The sequence below is a fragment of the Sarcophilus harrisii genome, chromosome 4 (genome assembly GCF_902635505.1).
Source record: "Sarcophilus harrisii chromosome 4, mSarHar1.11, whole genome shotgun sequence".
Lineage (NCBI taxonomy): Eukaryota > Metazoa > Chordata > Mammalia > Dasyuromorphia > Dasyuridae > Sarcophilus > Sarcophilus harrisii.
Window position 1 is genome coordinate 156,941,957 of NC_045429.1, and position 19,983 is coordinate 156,961,939.

The 19,983-nt window shown below is 36.0% G+C and overlaps 1 protein-coding gene across 4 annotated transcripts in view; it reads right to left on the reverse strand.

Annotated features, from left to right (window-relative positions):
• The window catches only part of ARFGEF3 (ARFGEF family member 3), a 207,172-nt gene that overhangs the window by 65,587 nt on the left and 121,602 nt on the right, over positions 1 to 19,983 (reverse strand). For 3 of the 4 annotated variants that reach the window (XM_031964200.1, XM_003769494.4, XM_031964202.1), the window contains 2 exons: positions 15,161 to 15,273; positions 13,047 to 13,957 (listed from right to left, as the gene is read on the reverse strand). In XM_031964200.1, coding sequence (XP_031820060.1) covers positions 13,047 to 13,957; positions 15,161 to 15,273 — 1,024 coding nt within the window. The remainder of the gene's footprint in view (positions 1 to 13,046; positions 13,958 to 15,160; positions 15,274 to 19,983) is intronic. The other variant, XM_031964201.1, reaches the window with a different exon arrangement.

Sequence of the window (19,983 nt, forward strand, 5' to 3'; positions counted from 1 at the left end):
TCACAATTAATAAATGTGGGAGCCAGAATATGAATTCTCTCTTGACTTCTTTAAGTCTAGCATTGTATTTATTCCATAAAATAGATTACTATATACCACTTAACTTAGAAGTTGTTATTGTCCTGTATGTGCACGAATGTTTGTGGCAGCCCTTTTTGTAGTGGCTAAAAACTGGAAACCGAGTGGATGCCCATCAGTTGGAGAATGGCTGAATAAATTGTGGTATATGAATATTATGGAATATTACTGTTCTGTAAGAAATGACCAACAGGATGATTTCAGAAAGGCCTGGAGAGACTTACACGAACTGATGCTGAGTGAAATGAGCAGGACCAGGAGATCATTATATACTTCAACAACAATACTATATGATGACCAGTTCTGATGGATCAGGCCATCCTCAGCAACGAGATCAACCAAATCATTTCTAATGGAGCAGTAATGAACTGAACTAGCGATGCCCAGAAAAAGAACTCTGGGAGATGACTAAAAACCATTACATTGAATTCCCAATCCCTATATTTATGCACACCTGCATTTTTGATTTTCTTCACAAGCTAATTGTACAATATTTCAGAGTCTGATTCTTTTTGTACAGCAAAATAACGTTTTGGTCATGTATACTTATTGTGTATCTAATTTATATTTTAATATATTTAACATCTACCGGTCATCCTGCCATCTAGGGGAGGGGGTGGGGGGGGGTAAGAGGTGAAAAATTGGAACAAGAGGTTTGGCAATTGTTAATGCTGTAAAGTTACCCATGCATATATCTTGTAAATAAAAGGCTATTAAATTAAAAAAAAAAAAGAAGTTGTTATTGTTTGATTCTCAAGGAGGACCATGACATCAGGGAGGTGATGCCATGAAATGAAAGTGAATTAGATTTAAGTGAGGGAGGGCTTTGCAAGGTCATCTATCTCACTTTTCCCTCCTGAGTCATCTTGATCCAGAGGCACGATACAGATCAGGATGACTGGAGATGGCCAATTAGATGGGGCAGCCCAGTGGTACAGTGAGCACCAACTCTGGTCTCAAATACTCACTACCTATGAGATCCAAGGCAAACTAGTTAATTCTAATTACCTCCAAAAGGAGAAAAAAAAAAGATAAAGGGATAGTCACATATCATTAAACTGGAAATGGTGTCAGAAATTAAACTGTGGTCTTTATATATATATTAATGTCTTCACAGGGTTCAAATGATCTAACTTTTGTAAAACTCTTAGCAGGCACTATGGGCCTGGTACATAATAGATACTTAAGTATTGCATCTCCCTTTCCCTTTTGCCCAGTTTGGTGTAATGTCCCCCATTTTGCATTATAGTTTTGATACCATGCAAATGGTATGTGTATATATATATATATATATTATGACTAAATGATTTCTAAAGTCTCTTTTAGCTCTGAACCTACACTCCTGGAATATGACATGAAAAAATTCTATAGACTGAGAAATAAATAGACTGGCTATCATTCTCAACAGCACATATATTTCATAGATAATTTAGACTTTTTTTAAAAAAAAAAAAAGTAAGAATAGAAAAGGTAGTACCTACACCGTCTATTTTCAACTCTATTATTTTTTTAAAGGTGTTCTAGCAGAGTAAATAGAACTGGTCAAAGTCAGATAGATTTGGGTTCAAATCCTGCCACTGCCATATCCTGGTGTGTGACTCTGAGAGAGTTATTTAATTTCTCAGCGATCTACATCTATAGTTGAAGGATATTTTCTAAGCTGCAGTGTTAGAAGGAATTTTTACACTGGTAGTTTCCCATACTGATGAAATTACAGTTTTAGAACAATTTTTTTAAAGCTCTACAGAAGGTTCTGAAACTGAAGGGTTTTGATCCTTGATTTTCCACTTTTAACTCTAAATCACTAAGTGACTACTTTATGGCTAATATCTAGTGAAGGAAGAAGGCATGAGACAGAACATAGCTTTTAAAATTGGTTCAAAGCTAAATAAAATTGGTGACATTAGAAGAAAAAAGCCATTTTCTATCTATTCTAATGTTTTTATTGTGAGATGACTTTTTTAAAAAAACATTAAAATGCCATTTAATAGTAAAGCTTCTCCTGTTTTGTGAGGCTTCGCAAATTCTGCACTACACATATCTTGTATTTTCATCCTGGAATTGTGAACTAGATAAACAAAATAAATAAATGTTGGAAGATGTATTTAAAAAATCACTTTTCAAACAACGTCTAACTTTATTAAATAATAATAATTGATCAGTGAGATTGTCTAAAGCTTTTAAGCTGGAGTGGTAGAGGATTTTTTTCAATTCTCTGAGTCACACAAAGAGCAGGAATACCTATTTCTGATTAACAACTTGGAAGCCTATTTTGATGGTATAATCACTATACTACAATAAATTATTTGTGATATAAGACACACAGGAAAAATTCCTATCATTGATTTAGGTATTTGATGCTAACAAAAAAATGGTTGAAATTAAGAGCAATTATTATTCTATTTGAGGATGTTTTGATGGGGCAGCTAAGTGGCACAGTGGATAGAGAACAAGCCCTGAAGTCAGAAGGACCTGAGTTCATATTTGACCTCAGACACTTGAACACTTCCTAGCTGTGTGACCCTGGGCAAGTCACTTAACTCCAATTACCTCAGTCAAAAAAAAAGTATGCTTTGAAAGATTGAACAGATGCTCAGTTCATGAAAAGTAAGAAGGCAACTAATGTATTTACTTGATTGATAAATAAATTGATAAATATAGATTGATAATTCATCTAATTCAGCCATGTAAACCTTAATGGGGATAAATGACATTGAAGCCCAATGTCATTAGTAGATTGATAGACAGAGACAGAAAGAGATGGCAAGAAAGACACAGAGATAGACACATAGACACAGACAGACAGAGACAGAGAAGAAAGAGACTGCTGGAACGCACCATTGATCATCAGTAGTAACAATCAATCAGACTGGTTATAAGCAACCTGTTGATAAGTTATGTCTGTTTTTATGTAGGACAAGCTGATTAATGTTTCAAGTTATGAAACTCAGCCAGTTCACAAGAATGGAACAAAACTAGGTATAAGAAATATTCTGCCTCAGGGAAAATGACAATCTGCTTGATTTTCCAGATTTATCTCAGAAGTAATAAACCTTACACTTTCTTATAATTATGTGAAAAATATGCTTTTATGGAAAAATATATGCCATAAGAAGTCCCTAGGCAAGAATAGACTAGTCTCATACTTATGCTTGCTAAGTGCTGCCTACTGGCAAGTTATTAAAATTGGAAAGATAAAATGGTTGGACCTATAGCCTATAAAATCTTGGTAACTGACTATTTTTCCTTTTTTGAGTAACTGCATGTTTATTTGTCTTCCCCCTTCTCCTCCTTCTTTTTGATTCTTTTCTTTATCCCTTCCCCAACCTCCATTGATGCCCTTTGCCATCCAGTCTGTGGTCCAATCAATATATCATGCTTCATTGTCAGAAGCTATAACAACAAGAAGAGTTCTCATTTATTATTATTTATTATCTTTTATTTATAAGATTTATTATCTTATTCTCTGCATTTAACAACTGAAACATTTTGCTTGGCAACAGATTTCTTTACATAAGACCAAGCATCTAATTATGGTTTTAATGATACATGGGATGGATTTCTTTAAGGGGTTTTTCACTGACACCTACATATCAGAAGCTTGAAAAAATATACAAATGCATGTTGTGCTATCAATTTCCTAGCCATCATCATCTCATTTTTTTTCTCCTGTGCAAAATTATTCTGTAAATTTTAAGATTTCTTAAACAGGATCTGCTAAACTTAAAGCAGGTTCATATAATAAAAACTAATTTCACAATCACATGACTTTCCCATAGTTATCTTTTGCACTTTCCCTCCTTTTGTTAGGGATACTCCTTTTGTTAGTATGGTCATAGTTGCTAGTTTTCTGTTGGATTTTTTTTTGTTTTGTTTTGATATATATATATATATTTTCTGAGACAATTAGGTTTAAGTGACTTGCCCAGTGTCACACAACCAGGAAGTGTTAAGTGTCTGAGACCAGATTTGAACTTAGGTCCTCCTGACTTCAGGGCTTGTGCTCTGTCCACTGTGCCAACTAGCTGCCCCATATTGGATGTTTTGATTATAACAACCATCTATTTGGGGCTATTCTCTGGCTTTCTGGTAAAATACTCAATAGCCATGTTTCTTTATTAATTTGGTTTTCAAGATCTTCTAACAATATAACACTAACCAACCTACTTTCACCTTCTCCATCTTGACAAATAAATATGTCAATTTTTATGTTCTAATTTTGGAACATATGTAATATGAGTGTCATGATACTTAACATAAAAGGTTTCCAAAAGGCAGGTGGGTACAAAACATTTGGCATTAGGAAGAATTAAGCTGAAATTCTGCCTTTGAAATAAACTGGTTTTGTGACCCTGAGCAGTCACTTAATCTTTAAGGGTCAAACAAACTATTTATGCCAATTTTCAGAGCAGGTGCTAATCTGCATTGGTAAGAGGAAGTTTCCTATGTCAATAAAAACAGAAGTTTGGTCTCAGATCAAGTTGAGCAAGGATGGATTCTTTCCATTAATCTGTATAAATGCCATTTAAAAATTAAACAAAAAAATAAAAGTTTTAAAAATCCCAATAAAATTAGCATCTAAAATGACTAGTATATTCACGATACATGTATTGTATTATTGTATCTTATTAAAACATAAACTCACAGGGATTGTTGCACATTCATAGTGTATGCACCATCATTTCAAGATTATGAATAGGAATGATATTTACTATCAGTAAATCCTCTAAGTTGTGTCCCCTTTTTTTAGTACCTATACTGCCTGAGTAGAAGGTGATTTCAGAGAGGTAATGGTCATTTCAAATTTGCTTTACAGATTACTATGATCCCTGTCACCTCTTCACTTCCAATTCATTACCTGATAGCTAAGAGGCAACATAGTCAAGCTGATAAATGGCAGGCTGAGCTTGGAGTCAGGAAAATGGAGTTAAATCCTTTCTCTGACACATTCTAACTATGTGATAAAATGGACAAATCACTTACCCTCTCAGTGTCCCAGGAAGCCCTCCAAGACTAAGTCTGTATACAATAAATACAGGTAACTGGAGGCTGAAGGAAACACTAGCAGCTTAGGGGACCAGAAAAGGTTTCTTGTGGAAGGTAGCAATGGAATTGTGTGGGAAGAAACTGGGGATTCTACAGATAGAGGTAGAAGAAGAGGATTCTGAGAGGCAGAAGGTTCTAAGTAGACCAAAAGTGTGGAGATGGGAGACACGGCATCCTGTGTGATAACTTGCAAGAAAACCACTTTGGTTAAACTACACAGTATGTTAAGAGGTGTAATGTGTAATAATTCTGGAAAGATAGGAAGTGCTCAGGTGATAAAGGGCTTAAATGCCAAACAAAAACTTCTATGTTTATCTGTGGGGTAATAGGGAGCCCCTGAAGTTTATTGATCAAGAAAGTCATACTGTTAGACCTGGGATTTAGAAAGATCATTTCAGCAGCTGTATAATGATTTCAAGGCCTGGGTTTTTTGAAATATGATGAGGGCAATATTTAGAACAAGTGCTTTTTTTCCTCCCTACTTTAGCAAGAAGGTCAATTCTTCAGACTTCAAAGGCTAGCATTCTTTAAATGTTGTCATTGTGATTCCTATTTCCCAAGCAGCTATTAATCCGATCTGCTACTGGCAGCTTTTCATGTTAATAGTTTTCAGAAAAATAGAAATATCTAGCGTTTAGCATTCTGAGAAGGCAGCTAAACCATTGTGTTGATATTATTTTCAGATGTAATGTATCTATCTGAGAAAAGGTTTCATTTATGGTGCCCATTTATCCTAGAAAATCTGGGGCATTTCTAATTGAAGAGAAAGAAGTACACATTAAACAAGATTTTCCAAAAGGAATGTTCTTTGTATATTAATTTTAGATTTAGAAAATAGGGTCATTATATATATAAAACAGTAAATTTTTGTATGTGTTTGACTTCAGAAAGGAAAAAAAGGTCAAATAAACAGTAGGATACACTCATATGGTCTGAAAAAAGTAAATTGCTACTCTGAAAATAACAAGTGTGCTGTCATGTTCATTTTCTGATCAAGCCATATAGAAAAGAAGGCTGGACTACCCATCAGGAGATTTGCCTTCTACTGTGCACAGATTAATAACTTTCTGTATTACACTGAGTCAATCACTTGACCTTTACAAATGCTGTGTCTATAAAATATGGACGTTGAAATAAGTTAGTATTTCTCAAAGTGTGGTCAGAGGACTACTGATTGGAGGGGGTGGTAGTCCATGATACCTTTTCAGAAGACCTTTGAGGTAAAGACTATCTTCAGAATAAGATGTTATTTGCCTATTCAAAAACTTCCCCTTTCCAACTATATATTTGCATGAATTAGTTTTTCCCATATTCTTCAATTCAAACATATCACTACAGATTATATGAATAAAGAGATAATCAGAATCCAAGAAAAATATATAAAGCAATACTATTCTCACTATAATTTTTTGCTTCAGAAAATATTGTTATTTTCATAAAACTTATTTATGTCAGCATGAAATAGGTTTGTTATTGTTCTTTTTAATGAACTAATAAATATTTTAGTAAGTTATCAGTTTTAATTTCTAACGCAGTGAATATTACTAGATATAACCCACAAACAAAAAGATCTTTAGGGTTAATGATTGCTAAAAGTGTAAAGGGTCCTGAAACCAAATAGTTTGAGAGCTATTCAATTAGATGATCTCTAGGATCCCTTCAACTTTCAACAATGGCACAATGACTATGGAATGCCCATATTAATACTTAGGGTCATACAGGGCTAACCAGAGGACTGATACAAATTAGTTTATAAGGATCCCAAATAATTCTATATTTTGGAAATAATTATCAACGGTGGTTAAGGGAAAAATGTTAAGCACTGAAGGATACACAAATTGACAACATGGCATTTAGTTCACACTCAATTTTAATGCTTTTTATAACTCTACAATTCTAGGGTTCTTTAAGTTTATAATCATGTATAACATTTTATGCTATGCAAAGTATGTTGAATCAAAGAGGCTTCTTGGCAGGTACAACTCTGAAATCCTGGCAATTTTTCTGCATGTTACCAAATTTTGAGAATCTCAATCAGAACAGGCTGCATATAAAATTCCATCTCAAACTCCTTTCAAAATTCCCCAAAATAACCATTTAGCTCTTTTGGTGCCCACTGCAGATGGTCAGTGAAAATGTGTTGAATTAATTTGATTGAAATGTGTTGAATTCAAATTAATATATCCAGGAGCAGACCTTGGCTCATCATTTTTCAAATTATAATGTCCATATTATACTTTCTAACTTTATGAAACTGGCTTTCTATGATCATTTCCATTCTGCCTGTTTTTTTTTTCAACTCCAGGGAACATGATACCCCTTGCAAGTTAAACTTATTACTTCTAATACTATGCTGCTCATTCAAGCTTTGACTTGCTCCCTCAGCAGCCTTTTTTCCTTTCTGAATGGAGGGCTATACAGTACAGTATACAAACTGTATACAAACTCAAACTCTTCCTAGTGCCTTCTTTTATAGAGGGCAAAAATTGGACTTTTTGGTTCAGTGTGCTCAATACCTATTTTCCTGTTTTTTTCATCTCTACACAACAAAATGGCCTTGTGCTGGGTACCTCTGGTGTCTCTTCCCTCCCCCCCCCCATTTCTTCTATTGTGTGTTTTCTTTTCCCTTCCCTATTAGATTGTTAGTCTCTTGAGGACAAGAACTGTTTTTCTTTTTATTAATTGTATTCCCAGTGCTTAGGAGAGTGCCTGACCCATAGTAGGCACCTAATAAATATTTATTGATTTGGACTTTTATTATTCTTATAAAGGGTTCTCATGTGAAAGACAAACTAGACTTGGTCTCCCAGTTAGAACTAATAGCAATGAGTGAGAGCTGCAGACCTGGAGATTTTGATCTAGTTTAAGGAATAACATTTTAAAAACTAAAGGTGACCCAAAGCAAACAATAGGTTCCCCTTGTTCAAGCAGAGACTGAACACTGAACATTTTTTAGTAGAATTATAGGTATCATGGGTCTAAAGGTCTCTGATAACCCCTCCAAAATAGATTTAATGATTCTTAGGAAACAAAAATAAGAGGCCTGGTAACTTAATGCCTTATTGACCCACTATCACTAAAAAAGAATGGCAATAATAGCACATCTCTCAGATATCCCTTTGAGCCATGAGAAAAATCTTTATTTTTCTTCTTTTGAAGACAATCTTTATATTCCTTGGCTTCTTAAACAAAGCAAACCAAAAATAATTGAATATATTTTAAGTGACTTGGGGCCACTATTATAAGGATTTCCAGACATCTCAAAATAGCTAGGTATAGCACCCTCCCCATAGGTTATCAGACTCTTCCCAGATAACACTTAAAACCCTGTCTGTCCATCTCAAGATTTCAAGACTTCAGGGCACTGACAAATTGTTCCTATTCAAAAAAATTTTGAATATTCCTAACCAATACTAAATGACTCTAGGCTCCCGTGCTTTTATCATTCTATCATTCTATCTTTTATCCTATGCACTTATTATTATCATTACAACTGGGTTTTTTCTCCTTGCTTCAAGTCAGGATGCCAAATGTCCCTTCTTACTTGGACCAAGGGTCTACCTCTGGCAGACCACTCTGTTTGACTTTACTGCTTCTAATGTTTTGCAGACTCAGAAATCAAAGAGCCAAACATATTAGTAATGTATGAATACAAAAGCAGACTCCGAATAAAGACTTGAGAGAGAAGAATGAAAGTTAGTGAACTGTGTGATAGCTAGTTTAGATGGCTTTCCTCTTCCCTTTTAAGTTTAGGGTTGCATTCCAGAAAGCTAAAGTGGGCAGAAGTATAACTGGCTTCTGAATAACTGAATGATCACTTCATTCATTCATTCACTTCTTTATTCGTCTTTTGCAACTGATGTCTGCTAAGATGCACCATTACTTTTACTTGGTTGTAAATGACCTACCAAAGCATGTAAAGGGCTGCAACTCGATGCACTGAGGTTGGTTTGGGCACTTAAGGCTAATTACCAGTTGGACAATACACTATAAGGATATGCTTGGGAAATGGCCTTTCCCACTATCCTGTGCTGGCTTGATAATTGGTGTATACAGAGAATTGTAGGAAGGACTAGGAGGTGGAGTAAGACTAGCCAGGGTTACTTTGGTGGTAGATGAGGAAGAAGGAAAGGTCACAGAGATTCTGCTTCCATCCAATTCAACCCTATCTCTAAAAATCAAGAATAAAGATGGAGGACTTTTGCTTATCCTGACTTCGGCTGATTCTAAGGTATCCAGGGTACTAATGTGGTCCTCACAAAAGCATGAAATAGACATAGTTAAGAGTAAATGAACTAAAAAGAGAGTGCTAGGTGGCTCAGTAGATAGAATGCTGAGCCTGGAGTTGGGAAGAGTTCAAATCCAGCTTTAGACACTTACTACCCATGTGATCTTTGGCAAATCACTTAACCTCTGTCTACCTTAATCTACTAGAAAAAGAAATGACAAACCACTACAGTATCTTTATCAAAAAAAAACCCCATGGTATGGGCAATTCATTGAGGTCATGAAGAGTTGGTTGAACAACATGATTGACTGAACAACAACAAGAACTAAAGCATACAGCTGAAATTTAAGATCACTTTGCTAATGGAAATCTGATTTCTTGATTCAGTTAGGGATCAAGTTCAATCAGTAATGTTGGAACTTGTTTAGTTGACAAACCAACTGTACAAATTAGTCAGACCAAGAAAGATAAGATACTAAGTAGAAGACAGAGTAAGACTGCATGGAAATGAAAAATCCAACCCACCCTCTGCAATTGGAGAGTGATACCACAAGAAGAAATAATCCAATTTAAAACTATATGAACTCTAAAAACTGTGAAAGCAGGAATTTACACCCAAAACAGTCCTACAAACTAGTGATAGATTTGTGTGGGAGAGCAGCAGTGTGCTAAGACATTATTTGAGTTTTACTAACTTTTCCTTGTAGAGATTTTATAGGTGCAAGAACATGTATGTTTAATAAACATGTACTAAAATAATAAGGCTAATATTTAAATAATGTGACAATGGAAAAATGACCTTTTAAGGGGAACAATATAAACATATTAAGAACTTTTTATTGAAAAAAGAACGGGGATATTTCTTCTCCAGGAAGCATGTCAAGATAGAAAGAAGCCTTCTTCCCTCCTAAAGATGTTCTTTCCTACAAGTAAATAAGGAGTGGTGGGAAAAGGAGAAGGATTTTAATGACAGACTGTTCAGTATTATCAGGAAACCGTGTCTTGAAGTTTGCTGGTAGAAGAAAAACAATGGGGACCCTGAAGTGTTATAATAAGCATTGGACTTCATACACTCTGTACATATCATTCCTATACATAGAAACTGCTGTAACTACCAGATAATATTTAATCACATGTTAAAGAGAGTTCTGTTTTTCCTTAGTGTTCAGTTATAACTTGCACATTTAACAAATTTGTCCAAATCCTTTTAAAATCTACTTTTTCCACCCCCTCCTCCCCTTGAATTAACTATTATGCAAATAAGTTCTAAATGTTTACCAGGAAAGAGCCAGTCAGGAAGATCCTTTATCATACTTAATACTGCTTTGATCAAGTTTCAAAAGATATCTCCTTGAGTAATATTTGGGGACTTGGTAAATACATAAGTAGTGTTTTTTGTTTGTTTGTTCATTTGTTTTTGGTATAGGGAAGTACCAGTGAAGAAATACCCTCTACCAATGAAGATCAGCATTTGTTCTGCAACTTAGAACTTTAGTCAACTGCTTGTGTACTTAGATGTTAGTGACTTATCCTGGATCATGCAGCCAGGATGTATCAGAGGTAGGATTGGAACACTGGCTTTCCTGACTCCAAAGCAAGGTCATGAACCACTATTCACGTTGTTTCTAACTTTAATTGTCCCTATTATATTTTTCTACATTGTGATCTCACTTCTCATCTTTTACTATTATAAGACAGAAGAATCCTAAGATTTTTAGTTTGTCTTCCTATATGCATTCCTCATCTATCATCCTAGCAACTTCTCTCTGGACCTTCACCAATTCCATTAAATCCTCCTTGAAGTATGATGATGAGAGTGGCATATATTAGTCCCAGAATGGCTATGTCAGAATTTTATTTAAGAGATGGATGATGGTTTGGTTTTTCTTTTTAAGAGTTTTATTACTGTTCTCCCTGAACTCCTCAAGATTCTATCATATTCAGTGTTCCCTGATTCCATGATCTCTAGTAGGAATGTAGCAAGAGTCAATATATATCAGATCTCTGATTTTGATGAAGAACTCTCGACTAACACAGGTCATAATCCATCTAAAATTTAATATGATCATAGAATCATAGAGCTGGAAGGAAGATTTGAGGTCAGCCAGTTCAGCTCCTTTATTTCACAGTTATGTGAACTAAGGCAAGAGGCTGCTAAGTATCGTAGTGACTGGAACACCAGGCCTGGAGTCAAAGTGACTTGATTTCAAATCTGGCCTCAGACATTTACTAGTTGTGTGACCTTGGGCAAATCACTTAATTCTGTTCTCCTCAGTTTCCTCATCTGTAAAATGAACTGAAGAAGAAAATAGCAAACCCTTCCAGTGTCTCTGGCAAGAATATCCCAAATGGGATCATACACTACTGAAATGACTGAACAACAACCACCACAAACTGAAAGAAAACGATGTGAAATAACTTCTTAAAGAGCACAGAAGTAATAACTGGAATAGCCAGTATTTGAGCTTAGGTCCTCTGACTTCAAATTCAGCACTCTCTCAATTAGACTGTGCTGAATACTTAAGGTACTTATCTAATAAGATCACACAACTGTTAAGTGCCAGTGGGAAGGATTTGAACCCAAGTCCTTCTGGCTTCAGATAGAACATGCTATGCAATGAGATATACTGCCACTATCTGGTGAGAATAGAGATTCCTTAAACCATCTTCTATTTTTATTTTTAAGAAAAAGTTATACTCTGTTGTTTTGGTCAAAATGTAGAGTATCAATTGTTTTTGGCCTATAAAGTTCAGACTTAGGGGGCAATGCATTTCCTAGCCAATAGCTGATACACAGAAAGACTGTATGACTAGAAAGACTTACGACAAGGCAATAAAAACTCAATTCACTAGAGAACAATTTATTATATGGTAGGCTTGCACTGGAGTTCACTCAAGGGAATTTAGTTACTGAAATGTGAAAGTGCTTGAATTGAATTTCAGTTTTATAGCTGCACCATGGATTGGACTATAAGTCAACATTATAAAAAAAAGTCCCAATGTATTAGGAAATATGGATTATAGAATTTTAGAAGTAGGATAGAATTTAGTAACAGACTCTACCCAATACCCACCACTCTAGAATTCTTTGTTGCTGCTCAATTGTTTCAGTCATGTCTGACACTTTGTGAAGCTGTTTGGGGTTTTCTTGGGAAGGACACTGGTTTTCCTTTTCCTTCTCCAACCATTTTACATATGAGGAAATTGAGGCAAAAAGGATTAAGTGACTTGCCCAGGGTCACATATCTAGTCAGTGTCTGGGCTGGATTTGAACTCAGGCTTTGCTGACTCTAGGCTGGTGCTCTATCCATTGCCTACCTATCTGCCCTTCTAAAACTCTAGTGATCCAATGTTTATGGAACCCTTTGCAACCACTCAGTGGTCGAATGGTTAGCATACTGGGTTTGAATCTTAATGACTGGCTGGATGACCCAGAACAAATTACTTAACCTTTCTGACCTAGAGTTTCCTCTTATATCTAATGAGGGGATACAGCCAGATGGCTTCTCAGATAACCCTTCTACTTTGGAATTTGTGGTCCTGTGATCCTTTCCTCTAAAAGAAAATGGAAGAATCTGAGAGAATTACTTGAGCATGCTATATACTTCAAATTGTACATTAAATTCTAATTGCTCCCTGAAGTTAGGTACCTTGAACATTCAATTTGACTATAATAGTATAATTATTTACAAACCTGAACAGAAGGTTGAAGAGAAGTTCTGGAGGGCAGAGTCCACTTCTTCCACAGTGGGGAGGGCAAGGAGCCGAGGAAGGAGGTTTTCCAGGCTTTGCACAAACAACCTGGCACTGTGCTGATCCGCCTCCTGGCTCTTCAGCAATTTTAACGAGAGAGCAGCGGTCCTCAAAGATCTGTGGCCCAGGCAATCCCTCGGGGTCTGCTCTTCATCAGCTAGAGAACAATTATCAGACCCAATGTCGGACACATCAGACCTCCCAGAATCCTTTTCTGCTGCCATGGAGTACTGATCACAGGAATCAAATTCAGTCCTAGAAAGGTCTTGCTCATCTACACTGAAATTACTCTCACTATATCTGGATCCGTATGATCTCGTCCTGCAATCAACGGACAGGAAATTAGTTATGTCAGGGTAAACAACAGTGTGGCTTCTCTGAACAACATCTGGTTGGTCTATCGCGTCTGATTCTCGCTCTCTCCTTAGAATTTCCTTACTCTCTTGTACGGCTGGCGACTTTAAACAACTCTTTTGATTTTCGGGGTTCTCCTCAGGCGTGGTCTGCCCCATTTCACCCTCCAAAGTGGTCTGACCTGTATCCGTGGTAACACTAATGCTAATGTCGGGGCTCTTCTCATTTCCTGATTCCCATGGGGTGTGTTCTGAGGACAGGACTCGCCTTTGCCACCGAAAGTCAGCTTCATTGATCTCCATAGATTCGCGGCTCGATTCAGCCCCATCTTTCAACTCGTCGATGCGCCGGAGAAGTAACTGCACCTGTTCCTCACTCAAACCTTTACCCTGGCTAAGTTCATCTAATGCTCCAAGTAGAGTGCAGACACAGGACACAGAGGCAAAGCAGGCTTCAATGCCACCTTTTATACAAGCTTCTGTCATTCCATCCATAATGCTGCACCAGTGGTGTTTTTTTAAGAGAGAAAGAGAAAAAATACCATCTCAAGAACAGGAAAAGTATTCTAAAGGGAAAATACGTTGGTAAGCTGGTAAATGATGGGATATTCCCAATAGTTCTCCTTTATTTTAAAGCTCTGTCATTGCATCAGTGTGATGCACCCCTTCCCTTAACACCTCTACAAAAATTATAGTCCTTCCCATGGTGGGAATGTTGTCAAAAAATTCACCAACCAAAGTTCTCTAAACTTAGGCCAGGACTTTGACAGATATCACCTAGCCCATACATATATACACACATATCAAGTGACATACAATCATATATTTTACATACTAATATATGTGCTATAATATATCACATGTGGTATAGTATTATATGTTTAAAAACAATATGTTTAATGTATATTTTATATCACATAATAATGGCATAACATCATGGTATATATGGAATATATTTGATGACATAATATCATCTATATCCTATCATATTATTATACATAGCACAAGAATATGGTATATCATAATTATCAATAATGTGATATATAAAAATATGTAAATATGTGCATTATTATTTATTATTTTACACATATGCTATTTATTTGGGAGTCAGGGATAGATTTCAGTTTCACAGGGCCAGGAAAGAAACTTCTAGTGAGAAAATTCTCTTTACTGTTATAAGTCAGCAACTGTTCTGTAATTTTTAGTCACAGAGTGTTTCTGGGGATCAATGGGAGATTGTGACTTAGACTAAGGGTTACATAACCAGTACATGTCAGGGGACATTAGACTCAGGTTTCCTATCTCTAAAGCTAATTCCCTATCCACTATCTTATCATAAGACAGAAATTTAACTTACATTATTACTAGAAAAATGAATTCCACAATGAAGTGATTCTCTTTACCAATTCATGTCATTTTTTCTCTAGCTTAAGGTTCTAGTTGTTAGAGGGATTCAGCAACTTGCCCACAGTCCATCAATATATGTTAGAGATAGGATTTGAATCCTGATCTTCATGGCTCCAAGGCTAACTCTCTCTCAACCATTATAACCACTTCTACACCCTGAGAGACACACACACACGCAGACACACACACAGACACACACACACACACACACAGACACACACACAGACACACGCACGGGCATAGTGGATTCTCCTGAATATCATTCCAGATATACAAGAGGGAAGTGCATACATACAGTTTGAGAAGATCTAGATGTGATTTTCTTTTTGAGACTGATCTTTTCCTGACTTCGGCTTCAGTGGAGCTTGGCCCTGCCAGGTCACAGAGCCTCTGGGGGCTACCAAGTATCTTTAAAAAAAAGAAAGAAAGAAATGCCTTAGGTTTGCTTTTTTTTTTCTTTTAAGAAAAGAATATTACATATTTACAAAAACAGTTGTACAAACATGAGCTCAAATAAACAGAGAGCCTTTCTTTTGTGTTGGTAAACCTTAGGAGCTACTTAATTGTAAATCTTGTTCCCTAAACAAAACAGGCTCTAATATTTTTCTTGAGCTGCATCTTAGCATCCACACATACAACACTTTAGGCTGGACTTGAGTAGAAATAAAAATCGGGCATGATTTGTCTTAGGGTAGCAACATCCCTTTGTTTTATGACAGTACAAAGTAGATTTGTTTTTAGATTATAATTTGGTGCTAAATGATCCTAAAGAGAAGAATGGTAAGTCTCTGGGCTGAAAATCTGATCACTATTGTTCATTTACTTTTAAATTCATAGAGGTGCATAGTGGGAAGAGTGGGAAGGGGAGAGACACATGACAGTATACAAAAAATACATAAAAACTGGCAGAGCTTGAATGCACTGAATAAAAACATGAGATTTCTTGGATTAGGATTAAGGATATTTTAGTCATGGTTCATGGGATGAGGTTAGAAATGCTAGCCAATAAAAATTGCAATAAAGGGAAAAGAGATTCCCTTCTAATTTAGGGGCATGGAAGAGAAAAAAGTGTTGAAATTAGGTTTCTACCAAGCATTCCTTAATGAATGAGGACCTCAACCCCTTTGATTTACTCACATATAGGGATTTTGAAATTCTATCCCTTCCCTTCCTCCTTTCAGAAACCAGAAAGATTACATGGAAATATGGAAGTAACACACTTTGTATTCATATAATAAAATGCTAAACAAACATCCTGAACAGAAACAGGTTTCATTATGTGCCTAAGGTCTGAACCTTTGAATATCTTTAAGTTGTTAACCCTTTAGAATTACCGTGAGTGCTGTTTTTGTTTTGTTCTGTTTTTTTAATGAAATGGAAGCATTTGTTTAAATACACTATACAGATTCAGATGCTGAATTTTGTTGTTTTGTAAGGCAGGAAAGAATCAACCTTTCCAGAAGGGATGATCCAGGGGTTTGAGCATGCCAAGCCTAGCTCTGTCCCTACATTATTTTTTGACCTTGTGCAATCTGTCACTTGATCTTTTGAAAAATGGAGTCTCCTGACAAATGTCCTCTACAGAACAATTCTCCATTGTAGAAAATATTAGAAATAAACTATTTAAAATAAGATAGAGTAGTAGGGCACAATGTGGCCCAAAGTTCTGGACTTGATTTAGATGCTGTCTGGTGTTTACTAGCAAATCTTAATTATAGAAGAATTACAGTTTTCAAGTCTGCAGAGAATTCACACATAGACAAAAATCACAAATCAATAGGGCAGCTAGGTGGCACAGTGGATAGAGCACCAGCCCTGAAGTCAAGAGAACCTGAGTTTAAATGTGTCCTCAGACACATTCCTAGCTGTGTGACCCTGAGCAAGTTACTTAATCCCAATTGCCTCAGCAAAAACAAACAAACAAATTAATGACATATTACAGACAATTAGGCACTGAAGTGGATAGAGCACTGGCTTTGGAGTCAGAAATGTAAACAATTATAGACTGAATCTCAATCTGACTCAGTTTCCTAAACTATAAAATGGGGATAATAGTAGCAACTATCATAAGGATCTTTGCAAGGATCAAATGTGTTTAGCATGGTGCCTAGTATATAATAGGCACTTAATAAATGCATGTTTCCTTCTTCCCCTTTCCTATTTCAGTGGATCTAGGAGGGCAGTGGTGAGAGTATACTTTTTTCTTTCTTTCTTTTTTTTTTTTTTGCAAGGCAATTGGGGTTAAGTGACTTGCCCAGAGTCACATAGCTACTAAGTGTTAAGTGTCTGATACTGGAAGTCCTCCAGACTTCAAGGCCAGTGCACTATCTGCTGTGCTCATCTAGCTGCCTCTTAAGTATACTTTCTATCAGTGTGGTTCAAAATCCACTTATGGCTTCTTATTTTTTTCCTATTAGAGACTTAGCTCTCCCACATGCAAGTTACTCAGCTTTCAATGACCATATGTTTTTATAATGTAAAACAATAGCTCCAGAGTTTGACAGTTTGGAGAGAAAGGAAAGGGGACTTAAGCATAATTTGACTTCTCATTCCCCATCATCCTATCACACCCAGACATTCTGTCACTAACTCTTTCAATTGATCAGTCACATGATTAGTAAACTTGTAGTATGTAACCAAGACTGTATGAGACACCATACTGCTTTCAAGCAACTATTGGGAAAAATAAATAAATAAAAATAATAAAATTCTTAGAAATAATTAGAGAATCATAAAATACAAGTAAAAGGATGGTAGAAAAGGAAGACATTATTTCAAACTGTCCCTTTTATCAAGAAAAGGGCATACCAAACTAATAGCATTTCCTTTTTTGGCAAGGTTAATAGACTAATACATCAGGGGAAATTATATTAATAGAGTTTACCTGATTTTTAGTAAAGTGGGGGTAGTGATACTATTATATTTTGCCTGTAGTCAGACCACATCTGCACTATTACATTTGATTTGATTTAGTTCAACAGAAATTTATGAAATATCTATATGATAAAAGCACTGTGTTAAGCACTAAGAAAACAAAGATAAATTAAAATAGACCCTATACTTAAGGAGCTTACATTCTACTGGAGATATATGTTTCAACATATATCTGGATAAGTAAATATGATATATCCTAAATAAATACAAAATATTGAAAGGTGAGAAAGGCTGGTGGTGGTGGAGAGAGGATAAATGAAATCAAAATATATCCTAACTAAATACAAAGTAGTGGAAGGTGAGATGGGCTGGTGGAGAGAGAGTATTAACATTTTAGAGGGGGGGGGCAGAGAGAAGGGAAAGGCAGGAAATGCTCCATATAGGAGGTGATTGAGAAGAGTCTGAAAGAGAGTTAGCAGCTCTAAGAGATAGAGATGAGGAGAGTGCAAGTCTAGGCATAGAAAGGCAGAACACTGATAAAAAGGAGAGCATCCAGATGAGGCAACCATAATAATAAGGGCCTTGGCATCCTGCTGAGGGTCAGTTGAAGGAATGAGGGTTGTTAAAACTGGAGAAGAGAAGCCATGAGAGGACATGACAACTGTGATGTGAACAGAAACTGATTTGGTTCTGCTTGACCTCTGAGGGTGGAATGAAAAACAATGAGTGGAAGTTGCAGAGAAATGATTAGGTTCTATGGAAAGAAATTTCCCAGAATTTGGGCCTATCCTAAAGTGAAACTGCATATCTCAGGAGGTAATGAGATTATTATCCCTCAGGATTCAATTTGGTTATGAAAATTTTTTAGGCTACTTTGCAGTAGGTTCTCAGTTTATCCAATATGATTAATGAATGGAATAGTCTAACAAATAGAAAGTCATCGTGGATTTTATCTTAAATGAACATAATAAAATAAATTTACATTAAAACTATAAAGAATATACTTTCTAGGTAATGATTATCAAATGAAAATGGTCTAGAGCAAAGCTTCTTAAAATGTGGGTCATGACCCCATATGGGGTCACGGTTTAGAGAAAGGGTTCTTAACTTGGGGTCCATGGATTTTTAAAAAATATATATTTTGAATGGGGCCCAGTAGATGTCCCTAGAGTCAGGAAGACTTGAATTCAAACCCGGCCTTAGACACTTAACAGTTACTAATTCTGTGACTCTGAGTAAGTTACTCAAACCCAATTGGTTTCCCTAAACACCCCGCCCCCCCCCAAATTTTTTTTGATCATTGTATTTCAATATAATTACCTTCCTTTGAAATTTTGTGTATTTAATAATATGAGAATGGTTACATAAACTTCACTAGAATGGCAAAAGAATTTATGATACAAAAATGGTCTTCAAAAAAAGGCTAGATTACCCTGCATTGGGAATGTTTTGTAGTTTGTCTTATTCAGGGATAAACTGGATTAAATAGCCTCCAAGAACTCTTCCCACTCTGAATACTATGATTCTGTAATTATAACCAAGTGGTAAATGGTTTGGAACAAACTGTAATGCCATAGTCATTGAAAGAGGCAGATCACAGGGAGTTGGAATAATCAAAAAGGACTTTGTAGAAGAAGTAAAATTTAATCTGGAGCCGAAATCAGAAGTAAGATTTAGAGAAGCAGGAAATGGTGAGAAGAGCATTCTGTGCTAGAGGAAGGGACTGAAGATAAAAGCAGGAAGGATCACAGCCAATGAGAAAAGGACTGGAGGAGGAAAAATGGAGGCAAGAGGAATTAGAGCACAGTAGAAGGTTTCATGTTGGAGAACAATGATGAACAGAAAGGGTGGAAGGCTTGGGATGCAGGAAGAGAAATAGATTTGATCTAGTAAAAAAAAAAAATTAGAAGCAGTATAATTCTTGAGCAAGGGAAAGACTAAAGAATGTATTTTATCAATTTCAGTCTAATAGGGGTAAAAATATTAGTTTGGAGAGGAGAATGCCTAGAGATTAAGAAGGCAGAGAATGAAGAGAGATTTCTAATTCATCTGTGTGTTATTTTTTTCTAAATACAAAAATGTCTGGGTTCTTGCCTTTTGGATACTTGGGAGGGAGAGAAAGATTTTTGTTTCCTTTTAGAAATAAAGATATTTATGAGGCCCTCTCCCTTGACATAAGCTGTCAAATGAGGGGCAGCCTTTATTGCTCGAATTGGTCCCAGCATCAGTAAAGAAGCATTAGAA